Source organism: Rana temporaria, chromosome 1, assembly GCF_905171775.1.
Source record: "Rana temporaria chromosome 1, aRanTem1.1, whole genome shotgun sequence".
NCBI classification, from domain to species: Eukaryota; Metazoa; Chordata; class Amphibia; order Anura; family Ranidae; genus Rana; species Rana temporaria.
In genome coordinates, this window is record NC_053489.1 from 25,601,686 (window position 1) to 25,625,166 (window position 23,481).

Here is a 23,481-nt window from a genome sequence, read left to right on the forward strand (position 1 = left end):
TCGCATTACTGTGTGGAGTTACAGACAGAAGAACAGGAAGTGAGAATTTCTCAGAAGAAATAAGGACATTTAAAAGCAAAATGGAAGGAAGAGGTAAGTGAAGGAAAACTGCACTAAGGTAAAGGAAGCTATTTAGGGAATTTTTTTTTTTTTTTTTTTACCTTTACCTTTACAACACCTTAAAGGGGTTGTAAAGGTTTGTGTTTTTTCACCTTAATGCATCCTATGCATTAAGGTGAAACACCTGGCAATCACCAGTCACACCCCCCCCCTTTTTACTTGCCCGAGCCAGTTCACCTGCTCTGCAAGTCCCCGGCGTCCTCTTCTTCACCGAGTCTCAGCATTGATTGGATAGATTGATAGCAGCGCAGCTCTATGAGCTCCCGTTGCTGTCAATCAAATCCAATGTTGCGGCCGCCGGTGCCGAGTCATACAGCCTGCGGTTATGGACGGCGAGTTTACGACACAGGAGCACGCCCGCAAGATAACCCCCTCGGGAGAGCGCTTCCCAGCAGGGGAGGAGTCACGAGAGGAGTCGCCGTGGGACCCCAGAACAGGAGGGGTCACTCTGTGCAAGACTAATTACACAGTGGGGTCAAGTATGACATGAGAGAGGAGATCCAAGTGTGTGTATAATATATACACACACACACATATATATATATATACACACACACACACACACACACACACACACACATACATACATACATACATACATACATACATACATATATATATATATATACACACACACACACACACACACACACACTATAAAACCACTTTAAAAGTACACCAGAAAAAAAAAAACACATTACAGAATAATCTACACTTACCTGGGACAGAGAGACTACACTGTTGTCTTCATTGATCGCTTCATCTACAATTAACCGATTGGGTCGGCTCTTCTGCTTCAGAATAGCTGTGGATAAATCATCCGCTTTGGGGCTGTGAAGACAAAACATGAAGGAATCGTTAGAAGTCCCATATGACATATTACTCTGATATAGAGTCAATCAATAGATACAACATAAAATGATCTAAAAATAAATTAAATGGAAAAAAAGCAAAACACGAATTAAAAAATAAAGTTTGTGGTTTTCATCTGACCGATTCCCCATCTCTGTTCCCCTTAGTATATATGACATTTTCCTTCTGTTACTACAAGTTGCATCAGTGTCACGTTCTCCCTTTGGCTTGTGTCCCTAACCAGCATTGTATAAAATGTATTTCTACCGCTTACTAAAAACCAGAACATTTTATTAGCATGTTTCCTACTGGGGATAATCTGCTTCTATGTTTTGCAGAGTGCTGCAGGGGTATAATGTGCCATCTGAGAAAGAGAAGGTCCATTAAAAAAAAAAATGAATAGGACGTATCCTATAGCCATATTGCAAATGGATGGTGGTATAAATAAAAACATCAATAGACAAAAAAATGTGATGGTGCGGAGAAGAGTCAAACAAACACTGCAATGGGAGGAGTCACAGATTTCTGTGCACACAGCAGGGTGGATATAAATCAAATGATTTTTTAATTTTTTTAAATAGCTTTAATTTTTATCAAATTTATTTGAATAAAATGCTTTTCGACCAAAAAATGAATCAAAAGATGGTTTTCTATTTAAGACATTAAGATTTTATTTTTTTCCAGCATGACATGGAGCTTAGTTATGTAGAATGACGCTGTATATTCTGCAATATTTACATTTTTGGTAAACTCAATTAACGCAGTGTTTCTCAATTCCAGTCCTCAGGCCCCCCCAACAGGTCAGGTTTTCAGGATTTCCATTATTTTGCACAGGTGATTTGATCAGTTTCACTGCCTAAGGCTGGGTTCACACTACTACACTACTTTCATCCTACTTTGCTCTGCTACATTGGTCCTACATTTATCCTACATTGGTCCTACATCCATCCTACTTTCATGAACAGGATACTACTTTGGTCCGACTTCAATGATATTCAATGGGCCTGAAGTAGGATCAATGTAGGAGCAAAAGTAGTACAGGGAGCATTTTCAAAGTTGGACCGACTTGTGTAGGACGCTACAAGACGCTCTCATAGGGAAACATTGAACACAGAGCAAAGTAGGATGAAAGTAGTGTAGTAGTGTGAACCCAGCCTTAGTAATCACCACAGCCGTTTCATCTGAGGGAAATCCTGAAAACCTGACCTGTTGGGGGGGCCTGAGGACTGGAATTGAGAAACACTGAATTAACCCAAGCTCTGCAAGCCTTCTTAAAGTGGAACTCCGGGAAATAAAGTGCATTTTAAATATGGCTGGTCCTTAGAATCTCTCGAATGCCTTTACGCCATGTCCAGATGGCAGGCGACGATACTAAAGATACTAAAAATGCTTATTTTATTATGCTGGATATTACTGTCAGCGCTCTTGGCCAGCAAAGAAACTGACAGTTTCAGTTCAGCGAGAGATCAAGTTCCATCTCTCTCCCCCTTAAGTCTACAGACGTAATCATTTACCAATGTTTACACTCCGGATCTTGTTGACAGAAAGATCCTGAGTAAGGCTCCTTTCACACTTGTGTGACTTGCCCTGCAAAGTCGAGTGAGAAGTCGTACCCCATCATTTCAAATGAGTATCGTTTTTCCACCTGTGCATCTTCAAGACACAGCGACTTCAAAGTAGTCCCTGCTTTGGAACGACCCGAGGATCATAGACCTCAAGATTGCACAGGCATTGCTTCAAGTCAGTCAAAACTGTGGTAAAAATCACATGACTTTCAAGTTGCACACGTGTGAAAGGAGCCTAAAACATTCTGTAAAGACCTTGTACAGGTGTGTTACATTCTTCATCCCTCTCTAGTTGCCAGTGTTGCAATACACACACACACACACACAGGTATACACATAAATTACTGCACTCAAAATACAAATTATTCTCATTTTACGTCTCTGTATTGATCTTTATGCAGTTGTGTGCATTGCTCCATAGAAAACAATGCACTGCGTCCAGGTCAGTAACATTTCAGCTTTTTTTTCTCCCATGTGAAGAGGTTTATCCTTGTACCCCAATACATTTATAAACAGCCTGGTATTCTTTCCATTGAATACAAGACATTTTATGATTGGATGAGCAGAGATTAGGGGCAGGTAAACCATGGGATGAGAAAGAGTGAGCATTCTATACATAAAGGTGAAAACCCTTCTGTGCTTCAGCTGCTTGAGAAATCTGGGCTAGGCACCACAAACGAGGGGCTGAAGTTTCATAGAAAAATACACTAAGGAGGCGGCTTATGGGCAGCGACCTCATCATAGCATTGTGCATAGACAAATGCATGCCCCTTACAGGCTGCCTGGCTAATCGCAGGAATCAACAAAGCACAGCGGCCAGTGCAGAGAGATAAAAGTGCAGTGCGTTACTTATAATTCTACTTCCTCCTCTCCTCTTCCTTTCTCTGTTGGGGTCCCCCAAGGTTCTGTTCTTGGACCTCTCCTATTTTCAATCTACACCTCCTCCCTGGGTCAGCTGATAGCCTCCCACGGCTTCCAATACCATCTCTACGCTGACGACACTCAAATTTATTTCTCTACCCCTCAACTCACTCCTTCATTTTCCTCACGTATCACTAATTTACTATCAGATATTTCACTTTGGATGTCGCACCACTTCCTCAAACTCAATCTATCTAAAACGGAACTTATAATTTTCCCTCCCCCACGTGCCTCTTCCCCCGATCTCTCTGTCAAAATTAATGGCACAACTATCAGCCCATCCCCACATGTCAAGGTCCTAGGAGTAGTCCTGGACTCTGAACTGTCCTTTAAACCTCACGTTCAATCACTGTCCAAATCTTGCCGCCTCAACCTTCGCAACATCTCCAAAATACGCCCCTTTCTAACCAATGACACCACAAAGCTCTTAATTCACTCCCTGATCATCTCTCGCCTTGATTACTGCAATTCCCTTCTCATTGGCTTACCTCTGCATACTCTATCCCCCTTTAGTCCATCATGAATGCTGCGGCCAGACTCATCCACCTTACCAAACGCTCTGTCTCTGCTACTCCCCTCTGTCAATCCCTCCACTGGCTTCCGCTCATCCAACGAATTAAATTCAAAATACTAACTACTACCTACAAAACCATCCACAACTCTGCCCCCATCTACATCACTGACCTAGTCTCTAAATACCAACCTAATCGTTCTCTTCGCTCTTCTCAAGACCTCCTACTCTCTAGCTCTCTCATCACCTGCTCCCATGCTCGTCTCCAGGACTTCTCCAGAGCCTCTCCAAGCCTATGGAACTCCTTACCCCAATCTATCCGCCTATCTCCTTCTCTACTAGCTTTTAGAGGATCCCTAAAAACCCTCCTCTTCAGAGAAGCCTATCCTACCCACACCTAACAACTGTATTTGCATTTGAGTCCATCTGATCATCCCCCACAGCTACTACACTTTGTCCCACCTGACCCTCCCTTCTAGATTGTAAGCTCTAACGAGCAGGGCCCTCTGATCCCTCCTGTATTGAATTGTATTGTGACTGTACTGTCTTCCCTGATGTAAAGCGCTGCGCAAACTGTTGGCGCTATATAAATCCTGTATAATAATAATAATAATAATAATAATAATAAAAGTGTTAGGGCTCTTTCACACAGGCGGCCCATTCAGGTCCGCCTGCCAGTTTTTTTTAGGTGGACCTGAACGGGCGCTCTGTGCTCCTCTATGGAGCCACGGATGTCAGCGGTGACATGCCCGCTGACATCCGACCCACCAAAGTGTGACGGAGGAAAAACCTACTTTTCCACCCATCTGGTGGATCGGATGAACATGGACAGACGGTCCGTGTTCATCCGATCCCCCCCCATAGGGGAGTGGAGAAAAGACAGGGTGGTCATCCGCCGGCTCAGCGGAGCGATCCCCGCTGAGCAAGCGGAGGATCACAGGGTGGATCATTACTGACCCGCCCCGTGTGAAAGGGGCCTTAGTGTACAATTTGTTGTGTACACAATCAAGAAGTGGGGACTGAATTATACAAATAGGTAGCCGAAGCAAGCTGTAGTAGAGTTGGCCGCTCACAAAGCCAGGGGCGAGCGTTAAACACACTCAGGAATGTGGGCACAGTGGGCGTGGAACAGTAAATGGGCGGGCAAAAGCCTAGGCGTAATTGCGACCTCACGCCTGGGATTTGCCGAGCCCCGTTTAAGTAAGATAGGATTGATCTATGTGGGCCTGTGTATGTAGTGATTTGGTGGGGAAAAATCTCTGAAGAAATGTTTTGTGTCTTCCCTTCACCATTCACAGACTTGGAATCCTTTGATTGGAGACACGATTCAACACCACTACTGCTTTCCCAAAACCTTTCTGGGCTGATGTACAAAAAAAAGCATAACCACAGAAAACGGTCCTGACTAATAAGACTCCAGCTGTCTTGTCTAGAGCAGGACAGGAAACAGATGTCCAACTAATCGGTATCAGCAACACAGCCGCTCTACCGAAATCAAAGCTTCCAACTCAGAGGTTTTGGTGATCTTTGCTTAATACAAGGCAGCTTTTAAATGTGCCCATGCATTGCATATTTGCTAAGGTATGTGTGTGTGTTGGGGGGGGGGGGGGGGGGGGGAGTGGGGTCCCTCTTCACACAACCGATTCCTTAAAGCCACTTCACTGCCTGAGCAGTCACAGCTCTCCAGTACAAAGCAGGGCGAGTAGTCCTGCATTGTACGGGAACATGGCGAGGGACAACCCACTAGAAGAGCCAGACAAATATGAACACTTTTTTTTTTTAAACAGCCCACAGTGAAAAATACCAATATAAATGAATCCTTACAGCCCCCCCTCCCCACTACAGAGCGAAGATCAGATCAGTGGGTGAACGGTATTGCATCCGGCTTTTATCCACAGGCCCTAATAGAGAAGTCATCTCCCTACAAGCTTGTCCATTAGGGTCCGAGGTAAAAGGGCGCTCCCAACAGTATTAAACCTAAAACCAAGAACCTCATATAGCAACCTATCGATCATTGGATATGATCGCAGCATTAGTTTTCTTCAGGTCTCCTATATTAGAGAGAGTCCCCACTCTGGATGAAGGTGCAATTTTGGATAGCAGCATTGTCAATCTGGAGGGCAGGGATGTACCGGAAGATTTAAATACACTAACAAATTAAAGCTGAACTTTCGCTAATACCTTTTAATCAGTTACAGCAATTTTTTTTTCCTTTTGGGATACAGGTTTTACATAAAACTGAGAACTGTAAGCACCTGTCAGTGGTAAATGGTTTGTCTAACCACAACTTTTACATTTGCAGGACAGCTTGTTCTGTTAAAAAACAGATCAGAGAAAAATAAAGGAAAGAAAACGTAGCAAACACCCCCCCCCCCCAAAAAAAAAAAACACAATAGCAGCCATCACATCTAAGAATTGGTAAGCTGCAATATAATAAAATATGTTAGCTTTTGGGTTTAAGCACTTGCTGTCCTCCCAGAACCCCACCCCCCTGCTTGCCCCCGGGGCACGCTTTGATCAATGCGTCTTTCCAGGGTTTGACAAAATCCGGGCGCCAGGTTGCAATTGCGAAATTAAATTGTGACCTGGCGCCCGCCGGTAATTGAGGCCGCAGCTTTGCGGCCTACAAGGCCGCGGCCTCAATTACCGGCCATCGCGGGCCCGCTGCGATCGCGTGGCGGAGGAGGGGGCGCACTGAGGCACAGGATCCTGTGTCTGTGCGCTCCGGACACGCGATTGCGGCTGGCCGGTAATTGAGGCCGCGGCCTTGTGAAGTCCCAGGTTTCCTTCTGTGACCCGGCACCATCTGGTGGTGGCCGTTGGCATTACAAGTAAAACAGCAGTTCTTAATGTGTGATTTTTCAGTTTTCACTGCCATCTCCTTCCCTCTAATTAGAACCCCCAAACATTATATATATTTATTCTAACACCCTAGAGAATAAAATGGCGATCGTTGCAATACTTTGTCACGCCGTATTTGCGTAGCGCTCTTACAAGCGCACTTTTTTTGGGGGAAAAATACACTTTATTAAATAAAAAAATAAGACAACCGTAAAGTTATCCCAATTTTTTTTAATATTGTGAAAGATAATGTTACGCCGAGTAAATTGATACCCAACATGTCACGCTTCAAAATTGCCGCTCGTGGAATGCCGACAAACTTTTACCTTAATATCTCCATAGGCGACATTTAAAAAATTCTACAGGTTGCATGTTTTGAGTTACAGAGGAGGTCTAGGGCTAGAATTATTGCTCTCGCTCTAACGATCACGGCTATACCTCACTTGTGTGGTTTGAACACCGTTTACATATGCGGGTGCTACTCACGTATGTGTTCACTTCTGCGCGCGAGCTCGTCGGGACGGGGTGCGTTCCTGGCTCCTAACTTTTAGCTGGCTCCTAGATTCCAAGCAAATTTGTCAAACCCTGTATCAGAATACCTACAAATTCCTTGTATTTGGAGCTTACATGACCAGCTTTAGGGGGCTCTCTGCGTAGACAGGACATGTAAAAAAAAAAAAAAAAATATATATATATATATATGATGAATGTATATTTTAGAACCTTCTGAGGGCTGCTACTGACCAGTGATGTTACTATAAAAATCCACTTTCTCAGTAAAGTCCAATAAAGGAAAGTGAAAGAGGAGAGCAAAACAAAAAATACAACTTCCAGATCAGCGATTATAAAGGGACTTTTTTCTTTCAGAAAATAACTTTGGGAATTTCCATCCCTTCAACATTGGCGAGGCCAAAGCGTGATACTCAGTGCCGTCCTGTAGCGTACTTGTCACTTTCTGCACCTATTTAACCCTTTATGGACCTTCTAAACTGCTTATCCTCACATAACAAGTAATTTATTCACATATGCTCTATTTTCTGTTTCTTGAACACTGGTTTAAGTATATACTGCCAGAGTCACAGAAAGGCACCAACATCTCTGCAACTTTAAAGCGGAGTTCTGGACGAAATAGGACTTAAAGCGGAGCTCCGCTGAAAAAAAAAAAAAAAAAAAAAAAAAAAATTATATATATATATATATATATATATATATATATATATATATATATATATATATATATATATATATATATATATATATATATATATATATATATATATATATATATATATATATATATATTGCAGCTGCTGACTTTTAATATTAGGACACTTACCTGTCCTGGAGTCCAGCGCTGTCCGCAGCAGAGGACAAGTGATCGCTCATCTCTCTGCTGCCCACCCCCCCAGCCATCCTCGGTGAGGGAACCAGGAAATGAAGCGCTCAGGCTTCACTGCCCAGTTCCCTACGGCACATGCGCGAGTCGCGCTACGCCTGCCGATTGGCTCCCGCTGTGTACTGGGAGCCGAGTGTTCCCAGAACACAACGGGGGGTGACGTCATGCCCGCAGTCTGCCCGAGACTGGGTGCAAATACCCGTCTTTAGACCGGTATCTGCACCCCCCTCCCCCTGATCAAATGCGACACCGGAGGGGGGAGGGTTCCGATCAGCGGGAGTTCCACTTTAGGGTGGAGCTCCGCTTTAAGATAAGAATACTCATGCCTCGTGCAATGTAACAGTATGCTGTAAACCAGGGGGTCTCAAACTGGCGGCCCTCCAGCGGTTGCGAAACTACACGTCCCACGAGGCATTGCAAGGCTGACCGTTACATGCATGACTCCCAAAGGCAGAGGAATGATGGGACTAGTAGTTCTGAAACAGCTGGAGGGCCACAGGTCGATCACCCATGCCCTAGGTGACACATGCTGAGCCTCCATGATTGAACTGAAATCCTATGAGAAAAAAAACAGACGGGACGGTCAGTCTGGGGAAGAAAGGGCGAGATGATGCTAGATGTCCTCCAGCCAGGATATGAGGATCTGACTTGCTGCAGCTTCTAATGCAGATTGTGAGAAGCTCTCACTCAGTCTGCAGTGAAATCAGAGCAGTTTCAGCACAGGAGAGGATCTGGTACAAGACTGAGCTAAAAAGTTAAACCAGCTGTATTGGATTCATCAGTAATAAAGATCCAATGGCCATTGTTATCACCGACAAGATTTATGCTCAGTTCTGATTTTTCCCTTTCAGGTATTGTGTATACAGAACTATTATCCATTGTTTTCTATAACAATTCTGGGACCAATACTATCATTTCTTATGGATTTGAAGCACTGCAGCCTCCAACAGCTCATAAAATGAAGACAATACAAAAATGGAGCCGGCCTATCAGAAGTGATCACACGCTGCACGGCCAGCACTGAAGAACTTGTGTCAGAAGAGCACTGCTACAATTCACTATGAATAAAAAGTGTCCAGAAAATGAAAAGCAACAGAAGCCGTCTTTCCAGCTGGGCCACCTGAAGAAACTCCACCCACATCATATCCATCCCACAGCCCCACCACATACATAAACACCAAACCAGGAGATGAAGAAAGAGAGAGAGTGGACACTACTAATAACAAATGTAAAAGTGATCACACATGTGAAATGAGCTCACTATCCTAACAATAGAATGATAAACACCAGCAATCTGTCCTGGTTCACACTGGTGTGATTTCAGATGCATGTCGAGTCGCACAGAACAGCATGACAAGGGGAAATCATTGTTTGATGGCGCCCAATCACATCAATGCAACACAACAGCATGGAGTGATTTGAAAAGGGGCCCTGTACTAATATGGTGCGATTTCAGTGCAATTTTGGATCTATTGAATGTGGAAAACCGCAACCAACTCGCACTGCATAATCAGATGGCAGTAGTGTAAACCCAGCCTCATACAAAACCCACAAAAAAAAAAAAACAATGTATCTAATGATTGGTAATACAAAATAAATGTCTTACCAAATATTAAAGTGATTCTAAAGGCAGGTGTTTTTTGTTTTTATCTTAAAAAGTGATTGCAAAGTCATGCCCCCCCCCTTCTTTTTTTTTTTTAAAGGGGTTTGTAAACCCTCAGCTCTTGAGTGGATTGATAGCAGTGCAGACATTGGCTCCCGCGGCGGTCAATCAAGTCCAATGATGTGGGCACCAGGGGGGCGGTGTCAAGTCCTGCTGTCTATGGATGCAGCAACAGGACACCGAAGCACGACCGCACAGGTGCTCTGAAGGAAAGCACTTCTGACGTGTCACTTGATGCGGGGGAGGAGCCAGGGGCGTGGCAGAGGTACCCCTCCGTGCTCGCCCCCTCCCTTGGACTACAGGAGAGTCAGGATGCTCTACATTGCAGATAGAGAAAGGAGCTGTGTGTTAGTGAGCATCCTGACTCTCCTGTAGTCCAAGGGAGGGGGCGAGCACGACACTCCACACCAGGAAGAAAGCCTCGCATTACTGTGTGGAGTTACAGACAGAAGAACAGGAAGTGAGGATTTCCCAGAAGAAATAAGGACATTGAAAAGCAAAATGGAAGGATGAGGTAAGGGAAGGAGGACTGCACTAAGGGAAAGGAAGCTATTTAGGGAAAACATTCAAAATAAAAGATTGTAACTTTACAACCCCATTAGGCCTCATTCACACAAGGCGGACTCCGTTGCTACGCCCGCTGAGCTGACGAATGACAAGCTCCTCTCTGCTCACTGAGTGGGGAGGGGCTTGTTGGGCACCGCCGTCTCCTATGGAGCGATCTGATGAAAACGGACAGCATGTCCATTTTCATCAGATCTTACCTGATCCGCCATGGACGGGTGGGGACGTGGCCCCCATACATCTGTTTTTAGCGGATCAGATGTCAGCGGCCATGTCTCCGCTGACATCCGACGCTCCATAGGGATGCGTGGAGCGGCCGTTCAGGTCTGCTGTCAAAACTGACAGGCGGACCTGAACGATCCGTCCCTGTGAATGGGGCCTTAATGCATACAAGCACATGACAAACTGCCCAGTGCTTTTTTCTTTTTTTATGCAGAATACTGTGTAACACACATAGGAAACACTGGATACATTGTATCTTTTCAGCAAGCACAGGGGTTGTTTTCTTTTACTGGTTTGCACACAGGGGTCTTTGCTTGGAACTCCAACAGCCGTAAACAATAGCAAAATTGTGTAAAGCCAGCAGGTGGATCCAGCCTGATTTTTTTCTTACACAAAGCCACAGGTTCTCATTGTGTAACATTACAACCTTGGGATCTGCATCCAAACAACCGCTGTCATCATTGCTTGATAAGGAGGACATTGGGGACCTGCACAGCATCTTTGTTTGACCCCCCCCCCCCGCCCAGTTAGCAAATGAGGAAGAAGAAAAGCTGGAATACTATTTGGTATCAGTGTGTAAACATTTACTTTGAAAGAATAAATCATCTCTAATGTATACCTGTGTGGCCTTCGCTAAAACTATTCGTTTAGTCCTTTAACATTTTAGAATGGGGTGTCTTTGAGTTCTGAAGAATTGTAAAGGTGCCGTGACTGGAAAGGGTTGAACAATGAAGACCCCATATGTGATCTCTGAGCAACACACACACCAATTATTGCTACACAGTACCCTGTGTGTGTGTGTGGTCTATGATTCAATTATATGAAGATAAATCAGATGGGGAACTGGAGGAGGGGCGGTGTACAACAGCTGGCAACCTATCACTAGACACCCCTTAAAGACTGTTGCCATTTTCAACTCATAGCGGCTCTTCAGTCATTTTTTCATCTTTACATCTATTAACCACTTAAAGCGGAGGTCCACACGTTTTTTTTTTTTTTTAAAGCCAAAAATGACAAAGTAAAGCTGGGTACACACAATTAGTTTAAAAAGCCGACCGCTATACTAACTATGCAAAGATCCCCCCACTGAGCTATTGTGTTCTGACAAAGGTACAGCCCCCACCGACCTCAGGTAAGAATTCTCTGATCAGCACTATCCACCATTGGCTGAGAGAGCTGATCAGGAGTCGGTCAGCTGCTGGTTTTCCAGATGCTCGTCTGACAGACCAATGGACACGGGTCAAATTTTTATCTTTTTTAAACCGGCAGAGGTCTCCCGACATTTGACCGGTCTGTACCAGGCTTAAAAAGCATACACTTGAAGGGTGGAAACCCCGATTTCATCAGGACTTGAACAATGTATGTCTGCACGGCAATATGAAGTAGAATTTATTACCAAAACTGGCACAACCACTCACTGACTGATTTGCCATAACATTGTATTTTTGTCCATGAAACTCTGGGATACATTGCCCAAGGCTCTGAAGAACAGAGTACTTTTTAGCCCATTAAAAGCATTGGCTGCCACTTGCTTTCTTGTGCCTTTTGCTTAAAAAATGAAAAACAATGATATGAAATTGTCTGTGGGGACAGACCTATACAGCGTACTTCCAAAAACACTCGACCTAGCAGTGTGCACTACCACCACACATTACAGGCAGTCCACACACAGCACAGGGATAACATTACAGGCAGTCAGTCCACACACAGCACAGGGATAACATTCCAGTCAGTCAGTCCACACACAGCACAGGGATAACATTACAGGCAGTCAGTCCACACACAGCACAGGGACAACATCACAGGCAGTCTCAGTCCACACACACAGCACAGGGATAACATTACAGGCAGTCAGTCCACACACAGCACAGGGATAACATTGCAGGCAGTCAGTCCACACACAGCACAGGGATAACATTGCAGGCAGTCAGTCCACACACAGCACAGGGATAACGTTACAGGCAGTCCACACACACAGCACAGGGATAACGTTCCAGGCAGTCAGTCCACACACAGCACAGGGATAACATTGCAGGCAGTCAGTCCACACACAGCACAGGGATAACATTGCAGGCAGTCAGTCCACACACAGCACAGGGATAACATTGCAGGCAGTCAGTCCACACACAGCACAGGGATAACATTCCAGGCAGTCCACACACAGCACAGGGATAACATTGCGGGCAGTCAGTCCACACACAGCACAGGGATAACATTACAGGCAGTCCACACACAGCACAGGGATAACATTGCAGGCAGTCAGTCCACACACAGCACAGGGATAACATTCCAGGCAGTCCACACACAGCACAGGGATAACATTGCGGGCAGTCAGTCCACACACAGCACAGGGATAACATTACAGGCAGTCCACACACAGCACAGGGATAACGTTACAGGCAGTCAGTCCACACACAGCACAGGGATAACATTCCAGGCAGTCCACACACACAGCACAGGGATAACGTTACAGGCAGTCAGTCCACACACAGCACAGGGATAACATTGCGGGCAGTCAGTCCACACACAGCACAGGGATAACATTACAGGCAGTCAGTCCACACACAGCACAGGGATAACATTACAGGCAGTCAGTCCACACACAGCACAGGGATAACATTACAGTCAGTCCACACACAGCACAGGGATAACATTACAGTCAGTCCACACACAGCACAGGGATAACATTATAGGCAGTCCACACACAGCACAGGGATAACATTACAGTCAGTCCACACACAGCACAGGGATAACATTACAGTCAGTCCACACACAGCACAGGGATAACATTACAGGCAGTCAGTCCACACACATCACAGGGATAACATTACAGACAGTCAGTCCACACACAGCACAGGGATAATGGCAGCTGGTGACAGTCAGCAGGTTTCTAGCTCCGGCTGACCCCTATGCTTTGTTCCTGCTCTTTCAGAGAGATTTGCAAGCCTCTGATGACCCCTCTATGCTGTCACACGAGGATATCATGGCAATGATGGGCTGTTCAACTTCAACTCTGACATGCTTTCTGAAAAAACGAAACTGAGTGCCGAGCAAACTCCCAGCCCAGAGGAGCGACAACATGACACCTTGCTCTGCAACATGAAGGGTGGGGCAGCTTTACAGTCAGTGACACCAAGGAAACAGACAATGGCTTTCGTGTACCCGACAACAGAACAGGTGTGCCGACACTGACCACACCCCCTGCGTCTGCGTTACTGCATTGTAAACTGATCTAACAGGCCCATCCCTATTGTAACTACCCTTCTATCAGGCCCCTTTCACACGGACGGCTGTTTTGCGGCAGTTAAAAGCATGTAAAATGTTTTCAAGGCTCCAGGCACTGCGATTAGCTGCATTCGTACATTGCGATTACATGCGGTTACATTCTGCTGCGCTAGTCATTCCCATAGCAACCCTTTTTATTTATTTTTTATTATGATGTGCTTTCTGGGGTTTCCTCACGCTGTTATCCGCAGTTGACAAAAAAAAAAAAAAAAAAAAGACTGCGATTACCTGCGGTTATGTGCATATAGCTGCGCTACATCGCACCTGGACGCATTCAATTCTATTTGCACCAAACCGCCTGTAACGAAATCGCAGGTAAACGATGTGTGTGAATGGGGCCATAGGAAAGCATTATGCTCTTTTAGCTGTGGTAGAAAAATAGAAAATCCGCAGCTAAAAGCACCATTCTAGTCGTCCGTGTGAAAGGGGCCTAAGAATATACAAGCAGATGAGCCCTCCCACCCCCTTTACTGAATTACACAATGTGAGCTTATATAGGGAAATTATGTAGCATAGAATACAGACTGCATTGAAGTCTAATAATAGCCACACAGTAGACTTTTGATCTCCATTTTCAAATGTTTTCTTTTATTTTCTCTTTATTGAACTTTTCTCCACTCATTTTGTTTATGTTTGAGAAATGTCTCTCTCAGGGACAAACTTTTTTTCAGTACAAGATTCTTTACATTTAAAATATTTGTGGTTAGATGGTTCTTTGTAATTCTCTACAACACTAATGTATTGTTTTTGACCATCTTAATGCTTGTATGATGGAAAAATTGTATTTTCCTTTCCATTTGAAAAACAAAAAACTATGGAAAAAAAGATTCACATGAAAATTCTTACTTTCGACAATTGACTTTGTAATGAATAGAATTTCCAGAATGAAAACCAGATTGGTGTTGTAAAATTAGTAGCAACAATTCTCTATCCTGCTATTGTCTTGTCATCGCGGCCTCAACTTTGCAGTTTGTTTTGCACTGAGTGGCCCTGATCCTCCTCTTCTGGGGTCCCATGGCGGCTCTTGCGGTTCCTCCCCGCATTAGATAAAAGCTCTCTCCTGAGGGTGTTACCTTGCTTTTGTCAGTGTCAAATTACACACAGGTGGACTCCATTTACTAATTAGTTAGGGGTATCTGAGTAAAGGGGGCTGAATACAAATGCACGCCACACTTTTTTAGATTTGTAAAAAAAAAAAAACATTTAACATTTTCCTTCCGCGTCACAATTATGACACTTTGTGTTGGTCTATCACATAAAATCCCAATAAAAATACATTTACCTTTTTGGTTGTAACATGAAAAAAATGTGGAAAATTTCAAGGGGGTATGAATACTTTAAAAAGGAGTTGTAAAGGAAAACATTTTTTTTGCCTAAAATGTCGTCTGCAATGAATACAGACAGAATAGTTTAATCATTCCTTTTAAAACCGCTTAAATTCTATCATCTAATCTACCTGTGGTTTCGAGTTTGGTTTTTCTTTTCATTTCCTGTATCTCAGCGCTTGGCGTCGCCGTAGTGCATTGAACTACATTTCCCAGTATCCTTTGCGCATGCGCAGTTTTAAAAAAACGGGCACAAGAGCTTGTTACAGTTTTTGAATAAACCGCCCACTATACCACCCAACAATTAATATTCATGCTTTGAAACCCACCCACCCAGCCATACAGAGCCATACAAGCCAGCAGCAACAAAGGGAGGAGGTGCTGTGGGGTTTTAGACACAAACTGCTCACACCTCCTTGAAGTCTCTGGATCACGTACAGAGCAAGCCTGACGCACTGCTGTAGTCCATAGGACGGGGGGCGAGCACGGTAGTGACCACAGAGAGAAAGCTCCCATGACTTTTTTCATCAGGAAACAGACAACCAGGAAGTGTCCAGAACAGAGAAGCATTACAGCAACATCAGAGCAAAAACGAACAATGGAGGACATGAAACCAGGACTGCAGTAAGGTAAAGGAAGCTATTTAGCTAAAAAAAAAAAAAAAAAAAAAATCCTTTAGTGACCCTTTAACCACTTCCCCACCGAGCCATAGTAAAATGACGTCGGTGGGGAACCTTTCGTCCTTCAGACTGGACGTCATATGACGTCCTGTCTTTTCCGGCCGCCGCATTCCTCGGGACCCGGTGCGCGTGCCCGCGATGTCCGCCGGGCACCCGCGATTCCCCGCAATCACGGCAGGACCATGGATCTGTGTGTGTAATGATGGGGAGTAAACACACAGATCCATGTCCTGTCAGCGGTGAGGAGACCGATGCGTGTTCCCAGTACAGAGGAACACACAATCGGTCTCCTCCCCTTGTGAGTCCCCCTAAGGCTGCTTTCACACTGAGGCGTGCAGCCACGGTGACGGGATAGCCGCGCTATTTGTAGCGCGGCTATACCGTCGTATTTACCGCGATATTCGGGTGCTAGCGGTGAGGTTTTAACCCCCGCTAGCGGCCGAAAAAGGGTTAATACCGCCGGTATTACCGCGCTTTCCCATTGATTTCAATGGGAAGGCGCGGTGAACACACCGCTCCTATACCGCAGTAAAGATGCGGCTAGCAGGACTTTTGGAGCGCTCCTGCTAGCGCACCGCTTCAATGTGAAAGCCTTCGGGCTTTCACATTGAACACTACGGGACAGGTTTTTTCATGCGGTATAGCAGCGCTATTTTTAGCGCTGTACCGCATGAAAAACGCCCCAGTGTGCAAGGGGCCTAACAGTTAGAACACACTTTAGGGAACATATTTAACCCCTTCAGCGCCCCCTAGTGTTAACCCCTTCTCTGCCAGTCACATTTACACAGTAATCAGTGCATTTTATAGCACTAATCGCTGTGTAAATGTGAAGGGCCCCAAAAATGTGTCAAAAGTGTCCGATATGTCCACCGCAATGTTGCAAAAAAAAAAACACACGCAGATCGCCGCCATTACTAGTAGTAAAAAAAAAAAAAAATTATTAAAATGCCATAATTCTATTTCCTATTTTGTAGACTCTGGAACTTTTGCGCAAACCCTTCAAATATTTAGAATACGTATCGTCTAAACTGAGGGGAAAAAACTTTTTTTTTCAAAATTATGATATTTATTAAATAAAAAAAAGTTAAAGATAGTGTTTTTTTTCAAAATTGCCGCTCTTTTGTTTATAGCGCAAAAAATTAAAAAAAGCCGAGGTGATCAAATACCACCAAAAGAAAGCTCTATTTGTGGGGAAAAAAAGGGTGACAATTTTGTTTGGGAGCCACGTCGCACGACCGCGCAATTGTCATTCAAATTGCGACAGCGCTGAAAACTAAAAATTGGTCTGGGCAGGAAGGGGGTGAAAATGCCCGGTATGGAAGTGGTTAAGGCACTGTATACCGATCATGGCGAGACCCCAGATACCACGTTCCTTGTATACAAGATAATCAATAAAGGGCTGCGATATTCAAAGTACAATTATGAACCAGGAAACACTCCATGGACAACAGTAGCCTGGTTGCTCAATATTTGCCCACGCTCTGGATTATACAAAAGGATTCCTGAAGATACAAAAGACACTGAGAAATATATATATATATATATATATATATATATATATATATATATATATATATATATATATATATATATATATATATATATATATATATATATATATATATATATATATATATATATATATATATATATATATATCCAACCACATACCAAGGACAAAGGATCACGTCATACTAAATAAAATATGAGCATCCCAACACCTTACCAAATGAAGACACATGTGTGATACAAGGAATACAAGCGAGTGTGAACTGGAAAGTACACCAAATAATATGGACACAAGGAGGAAATGTTAGAGGTGTATGGATGGGAAATTATAATAAAAAAACTAAAATAAGCACAAAGTGATAGCAATGTATGCAATGTGGATCCAGGTAGACAATGAACTGGAGTATTACATAATATACATGATCTAGGGGCCCCGTGATGCCAGTTACTATTGATGGGCATATGTGGAAACAATGTTACAAATGGGATTTAAATGTAGCGAATTACTTTATACAAGGGCACATGGAACCAGAGACGGACGTGTACAGTAACAGGAATCATGTTTTTTTTTTGCAGGGGGGAGACCGGCTTTTAATCGCAAAACCACACCAAAAACAAAACTAAAAGAAGCTTCTGCACCCCTCCGTGACCTGCATTCATGTGAATGGCCACGGCTGCGATTTCCATTGTCCTCCTTTGCTGTGAAATGACAGATGTAGGGGGGGAATCTGCACTGGTGTGAAAGGGTCTAAAGGTAAAACACTAAAAGCAAATTTTTTTTTATTTTTAATAAACAACAAAAAGCAATTCCAAAGGCACCAAATTACACACAGATGGAACGGCAGTAAAGAGCGGCCAAAGAAATCCAAAATTCTATGAATGGGACTCAGGAGTACAAAGGTGACAAATTATGTGTAACAGGATACTAAACTCTGAATGACAAGTATAGGGGAGGGGGGGGGGGGGGCAGGGGGAATCATGTGACCGGGATACAAGGACGAACGCTACCTGGCAGAAACAAGAGGTAGCCCAAAAGGAAGGATTGGGGGGGGGGGGACAAATGGAGTGGCCAATTCTACCCAATGGGGGTGGTATGTTGGGTGCCCAACTTTACCCAAAAGATGTGGTGGGCAACATGTAAGGGTGCCCAAGTCTACAAGGGTGGGATGGGACATGTGGGGTGCCCAATTCTACCCAAGGGGAACAGGGCAACAGGTAGGGTGCTCAATTCTACCGGGGGGGGGGGGGCGTGGGACACGCAGGGTGCCCAATTCCTTCTAAACCTGGGGACACGTAGGGTGCCCAATTCTACCCAAAGGGGGCACACATATGTAGGTGCCCAAATCTAACCAAAGAAGGGGGGGGGGGGGGAGTTGAAGCACGCATATAGGGTGCTCAATTCCATCCAAAGTGGGGGGCATGTGGGATCCCATTTCTACACAAACATAGGGACATGTAGGATGGCTAAACCTACCCCAAAAGGGACACAACCTGAGGGGCGGAGCCATGCGACATCACGCCTGAAAGCTGTGTAGAAGCCATTATAACACATCCTCTCCAGATGTCCATGCTTAAAGCGGAGTTCCACCCACAAATGGAACTTCTACTTTTCGGAATCCTCCGGTGTCACATTTGGCACCTTTCAGGGGGGAGCAGATACCCTAGGCCAGTGATGGCGAACCTTGGCACCCCAGATGTTTTGGAACTACATTTCCCATGATGCTCAACTACTCTGAAGAGTGCATGAGCATCATGGGAAATGTAGTTCCAAAACATCTGGGGTGCCAAGGTTGGCCATCACTGCTCTATGCAAAACACGTATTTTCTCCCACTTTCGGGCATAGATATCCACGGATATCTACACCACGTTTGGCGCCTCCTCCGCCCCCCCCCCACTGTCTTCTGGGAGACACAGAAGACAGCATGGACCATTCAGATTGTGCAGCCCGACCCGCGAATGCACAGTAGGGAACCAGAAAGTGAAGCCGTAAGGCTTCACTTCCCAATTCCCTTAACGAGGCTGGCGACGGCAGCACCCCAGAGCCAAGGGACAGATCGGCTTCGGGTGCCAAAATCGCGGGCACCCTGGACATTTGTAGCTGCTGACTTAATTAAAACAAATAAGGCAGAACTCCGGTTTAAGGCTGCAATGTACACGCAATCATTTCTGGCACAGGACTTGCAGTGCAACTTTGTGAAAAATATTACTTCATCTTTTACTGAATAAATGTTTATCAGAATGCATTACACTATGGAGGTGTGATTCTTATCCTGAGGCATTGTTTGGGGATCCCGTCTCACCTGCCCTTCGGAAGATTTGCTGCAATAATACAACACCCAGGTGTCTGGACCAGCTCTGGTTGACATTACCACTGTGGAGGCTGGAGGTGGCAAAGACTGGGGCTGGATACACAGAGGTGGGGCACATGAGATCTGGGGCACATTTGTCACATACAGTATCTATCCAATAGTAATGCAGGATATTTGTTTTATTGATGTGGACTTTTTGTTTTGTTTGATTTGCACGCCACATATGCATTTTATTTCTTTACATTATGATTCACAATTAAATGTTCATGCATTTATATGTGGATTATAAGAATAGGAAGTGCTACCAATGGGGATTCTGAAATAATTAATTGTGTAAAATCGTATCAGTGGTGCTGCACTTTACTTTTTGTTTAATAAGGAGGAAACAGAAGATCATCAGTAGAGAACAGAATGAATAATAAGTGGAACTTCACTCTCTCAATCAACATTGATTATTTGTAATCATTATGCTGCTAGCAGAAATGGATAGGAAAATAGATCATATATACTTTTCTTTTTTTGTATGTATTTTTTAGTTACTTCCCAATTTCCATGCCCAGACAAATGATGTCATACATCCCAGGGGTCTTCAGGAGAGGAGGGGGGAGTTCTCAGGTCAGCCCATACATGAGCCAAGGGCAGATGGATTCCAGGAAGTAAATGCTACATGAATCATCTGCCCTTTCTCAAGATGGCCACAGCCAGAAATGCTAGAAGGGTATTTTTCATGGAAAAATGGATGGATTTTGAATATTAAAAATAAATTCAGGCATGCGGTGCTCAGATGCAGAGTGGTTTCACTTTTAAGAGGAGAGCCTGTAGGATAAGGAAGATGAGACAACCTGTAAACAGAGAATGTGGCCAATAACAGCAGGAGGGAAGCCTTGATGAGACCACCAACATAAAAGGAGGACAAGGCCTGTAGTATAAGGAGCGGCTTGGAGGATGAGCCTGTAGAATAAGGGGGTCTGTAAAATGAGGAGGGGAGGGCCTGTAGTATGATGGGGAGGAGGGGGGAGGGCCTGTAGTATGATGGGGAGGCCTGTCGTACGAGAGGGAGGATGATGGGGGGGGGGGGCCCCTGTAGTATGAGGGGGTGGGCCTGTCGTATGAGGGGGGGGGGATGAGGGGGGAGGGCCTGTCGTATGAGAGGGGGAAGGATGATGAGGTGGGGGCCTGTCTCATGATGAGGGAGCCTGTCTCATGATGGGGAGGGAGGGGGCCTGTCTCATGATGGGGAGGGAGGATGAGGGAGGGGGCCTGTCGCGCGCGCATGATCAATGAGGGAGGGGGCCGTCGCATGATGAGGGAGGGAGGGGGCCGTCGCATGATGAGGGAGGGAGGGGGCCGTCGCATGATGAGGGAGGGAGGGGGCCGTCGCATGATGAGGGAGGGCGGGGGCCGTCGCATGATGAGGGAGGGAGGGGGCCGTCGCATGATGAGGGAGGGAGGGGGCCGTCGCATGATGAGGGAGGGAGGGGGCCGTCGCATGATGAGGGAGGGAGGGGGCCGTCGCATGATGAGGGAGGGAGGGGGCCGTCGCATGATGAGGGAGGGAGGGGGCCGTCGCATGATGAGGGAGGGAGGGGGCCGTCGCATGATGAGGGAGGGGGCCGTCGCATGATGAGGGAGGGGGCCGTCGCATGATGAGGGAGGGGGCCGTCGCATGATGAGGGAGGGGGCCGTCGCAGGATGAGGGAGGGGGCTGTCGCATGATGAGGGAGGGGGCCGTCGCATGATGAGGGAGGGGGCCGTCGCATGATGAGGGAGGGGGCCGTCGCATGATGAGGGAGGGGGCCGTCGCATGATGAGGGAGGGGGCCGTCGCATGATGAGGGAGGGGGCCGTCGCATGATGAGGGAGGGGGCCGTCGCATGATGAGGGAGGAGGATGAGGGAGGGGGCTGTCGCATGATGAGGGAGGGGGCTGTCGCATGATGAGGGAGGGGGCTGTCGCATGATGAGGGAGGGGGCTGTCGCATGATGAGGGAGGGGGCTGTCGCATGATGGGGAGGAGGATGAGGGAGGGGGCTGTCGCATGATGGGGAGGAGGATGAGGGAGGGGGCTGTCGCATGATGGGGAGGAGGCTGTCGCATGATGAGGAGGACGAGGGGGGGCTGTAGTATGATGAGGAGGACGAGGGAGGGGGCTGTAGTATGATGATCAGGGGGGGGCTGTAGTATGATGATCAGGGGGGGGGCTGTAGTATGATGATCAGGGGGGGGCTGTAGTATGATGATCAGGGGGGGGCTGTAGTATGATGATCAGGGGGGGGCTGTAGTATAAGGATGAGGGGGGGGCTGTAGTATAAGGATGAGGGGGGGCTGTAGTATAAGGATGAGGGGGGGGCTGTAGTACAATGAGGATGAAGGGGGGGGGCTGTAGTACAATGAGGGTGGGGCCTGCAGTATGACAGGGGAGGAGCCTGATGACAAGACCACCAACATAATAAGGATGATGAGGACTGTAGTATGATAGGACCACCGATAGTGGAATAAGGATGAGGAGGACTGTAGGATGGTGACGGGTCCTCAGTCATGACGGGTGACAGGGATTGAAGGATGATGAGACTAGAAACAAAAGGAAGAGGATGAGGCCTGTAGTGGGGGTGGGAGGAGGATGTAGTATGATGAGGCATGTAGTATGGATTGAGGGGGAGGAGAATGATGATGAGGCATGTAGTAGTAGGAGGATGATGCGGCCTGTAGTAAAAGGGGGGGGGGATAAGCATGTAGAATGGATATGGGGGGGGGGGGGTGATGAGGTCTGTAGTATTGATGGGGGGAGGAGGTAATAATGAGGATGAGGCCTGTAGTATGGATGGAGGGGGGGGGTAATAAGATGAGGCCCGTTGTATAGATATGGGGCATGTAGTATTGATTGGGGGGGTAATAATGAGGCCTTTAGTATGGATATTGGGGGGTAATAACGACGATGAGGCCTGTAGTATGGGGGAGGGGGGTGAGGCCTGCATGACACAGCAGGATGCGGCCGGCTCCCTCTATATCCGGGCCGCTCTCCTCCTCCTCCTCTCCCGGACATACGGCCCCCGTCACCCCGGCCTCCTCCTCTACCCATCTCCACCTCCCCGCTCTCTCAGGTACCCGCACCCCCGGCACTGCGGCCTACCGGCACCCCGCACTCACTCTGATCCGGAAGCCATGTTCAGTGTCCGGCCCAAGCCGCTGACCAGTCCCGGGAATGCCGCTCTTGCTGTATGCTCCGCCCCCTGTCTCCGGTACAAAAGCTCTCACTGCCCGCTCGGCGCCCGGTGTTTCCTCAACTGTGTGTGACTGACTGCGGCGAAAGGGGAGGAGCCTGCGCCACCAGCAAAGAGCTGCGTCATTCCGCGACACCGCGCCTGCGCAACTCGCGCCGTGGCCAATCGGCGTGCGCCAGGGAGGACCACGGGACCAGGAGCGGCCCCTCCCACTCCCCCCCCTCCCGGTGAACGTCTCCTATTGGTCCGGTTCCCGAGAGCTGCCTGGCAACTGACACAACGCGCCCGCTGACTGGCTGCCAATACGGAGTGGGCGGGGGCTAGGTCTAGACAGTGTCAGGGCGGAGAGGAGGGGAGAGCGGTGGTTGGCGAGAGTTATTATCTGGCCGCTTCTGATTGGACGGGAGGGCTGTCCGTCAGCGCAGCAGCCATAACTCAAAGTGATTAGTCATAGACATGTGTCATTGTGGTGTAATGAGCAGGCCTGTGTGGGGCCTA

At 46.4% G+C, this 23,481-nt stretch overlaps 1 protein-coding gene across 1 annotated transcript in view; it reads right to left on the reverse strand.

Moving 5' to 3' along the window:
• LOC120925562 (valosin containing protein) overlaps positions 1 to 23,083 on the reverse strand; it is a 68,492-nt gene extending 45,409 nt beyond the window's left edge. Inside the window, exons 1-2 of the mRNA XM_040336031.1 lie at positions 22,910 to 23,083; positions 840 to 951 (exon numbers count right to left, since the gene is read on the reverse strand). Coding sequence (XP_040191965.1) covers positions 840 to 951; positions 22,910 to 22,926 — 129 coding nt within the window. The 5' untranslated portion in view covers positions 22,927 to 23,083. The remainder of the gene's footprint in view (positions 1 to 839; positions 952 to 22,909) is intronic.
• Between the last annotated feature and the right edge of the window lie 398 nt (positions 23,084 to 23,481).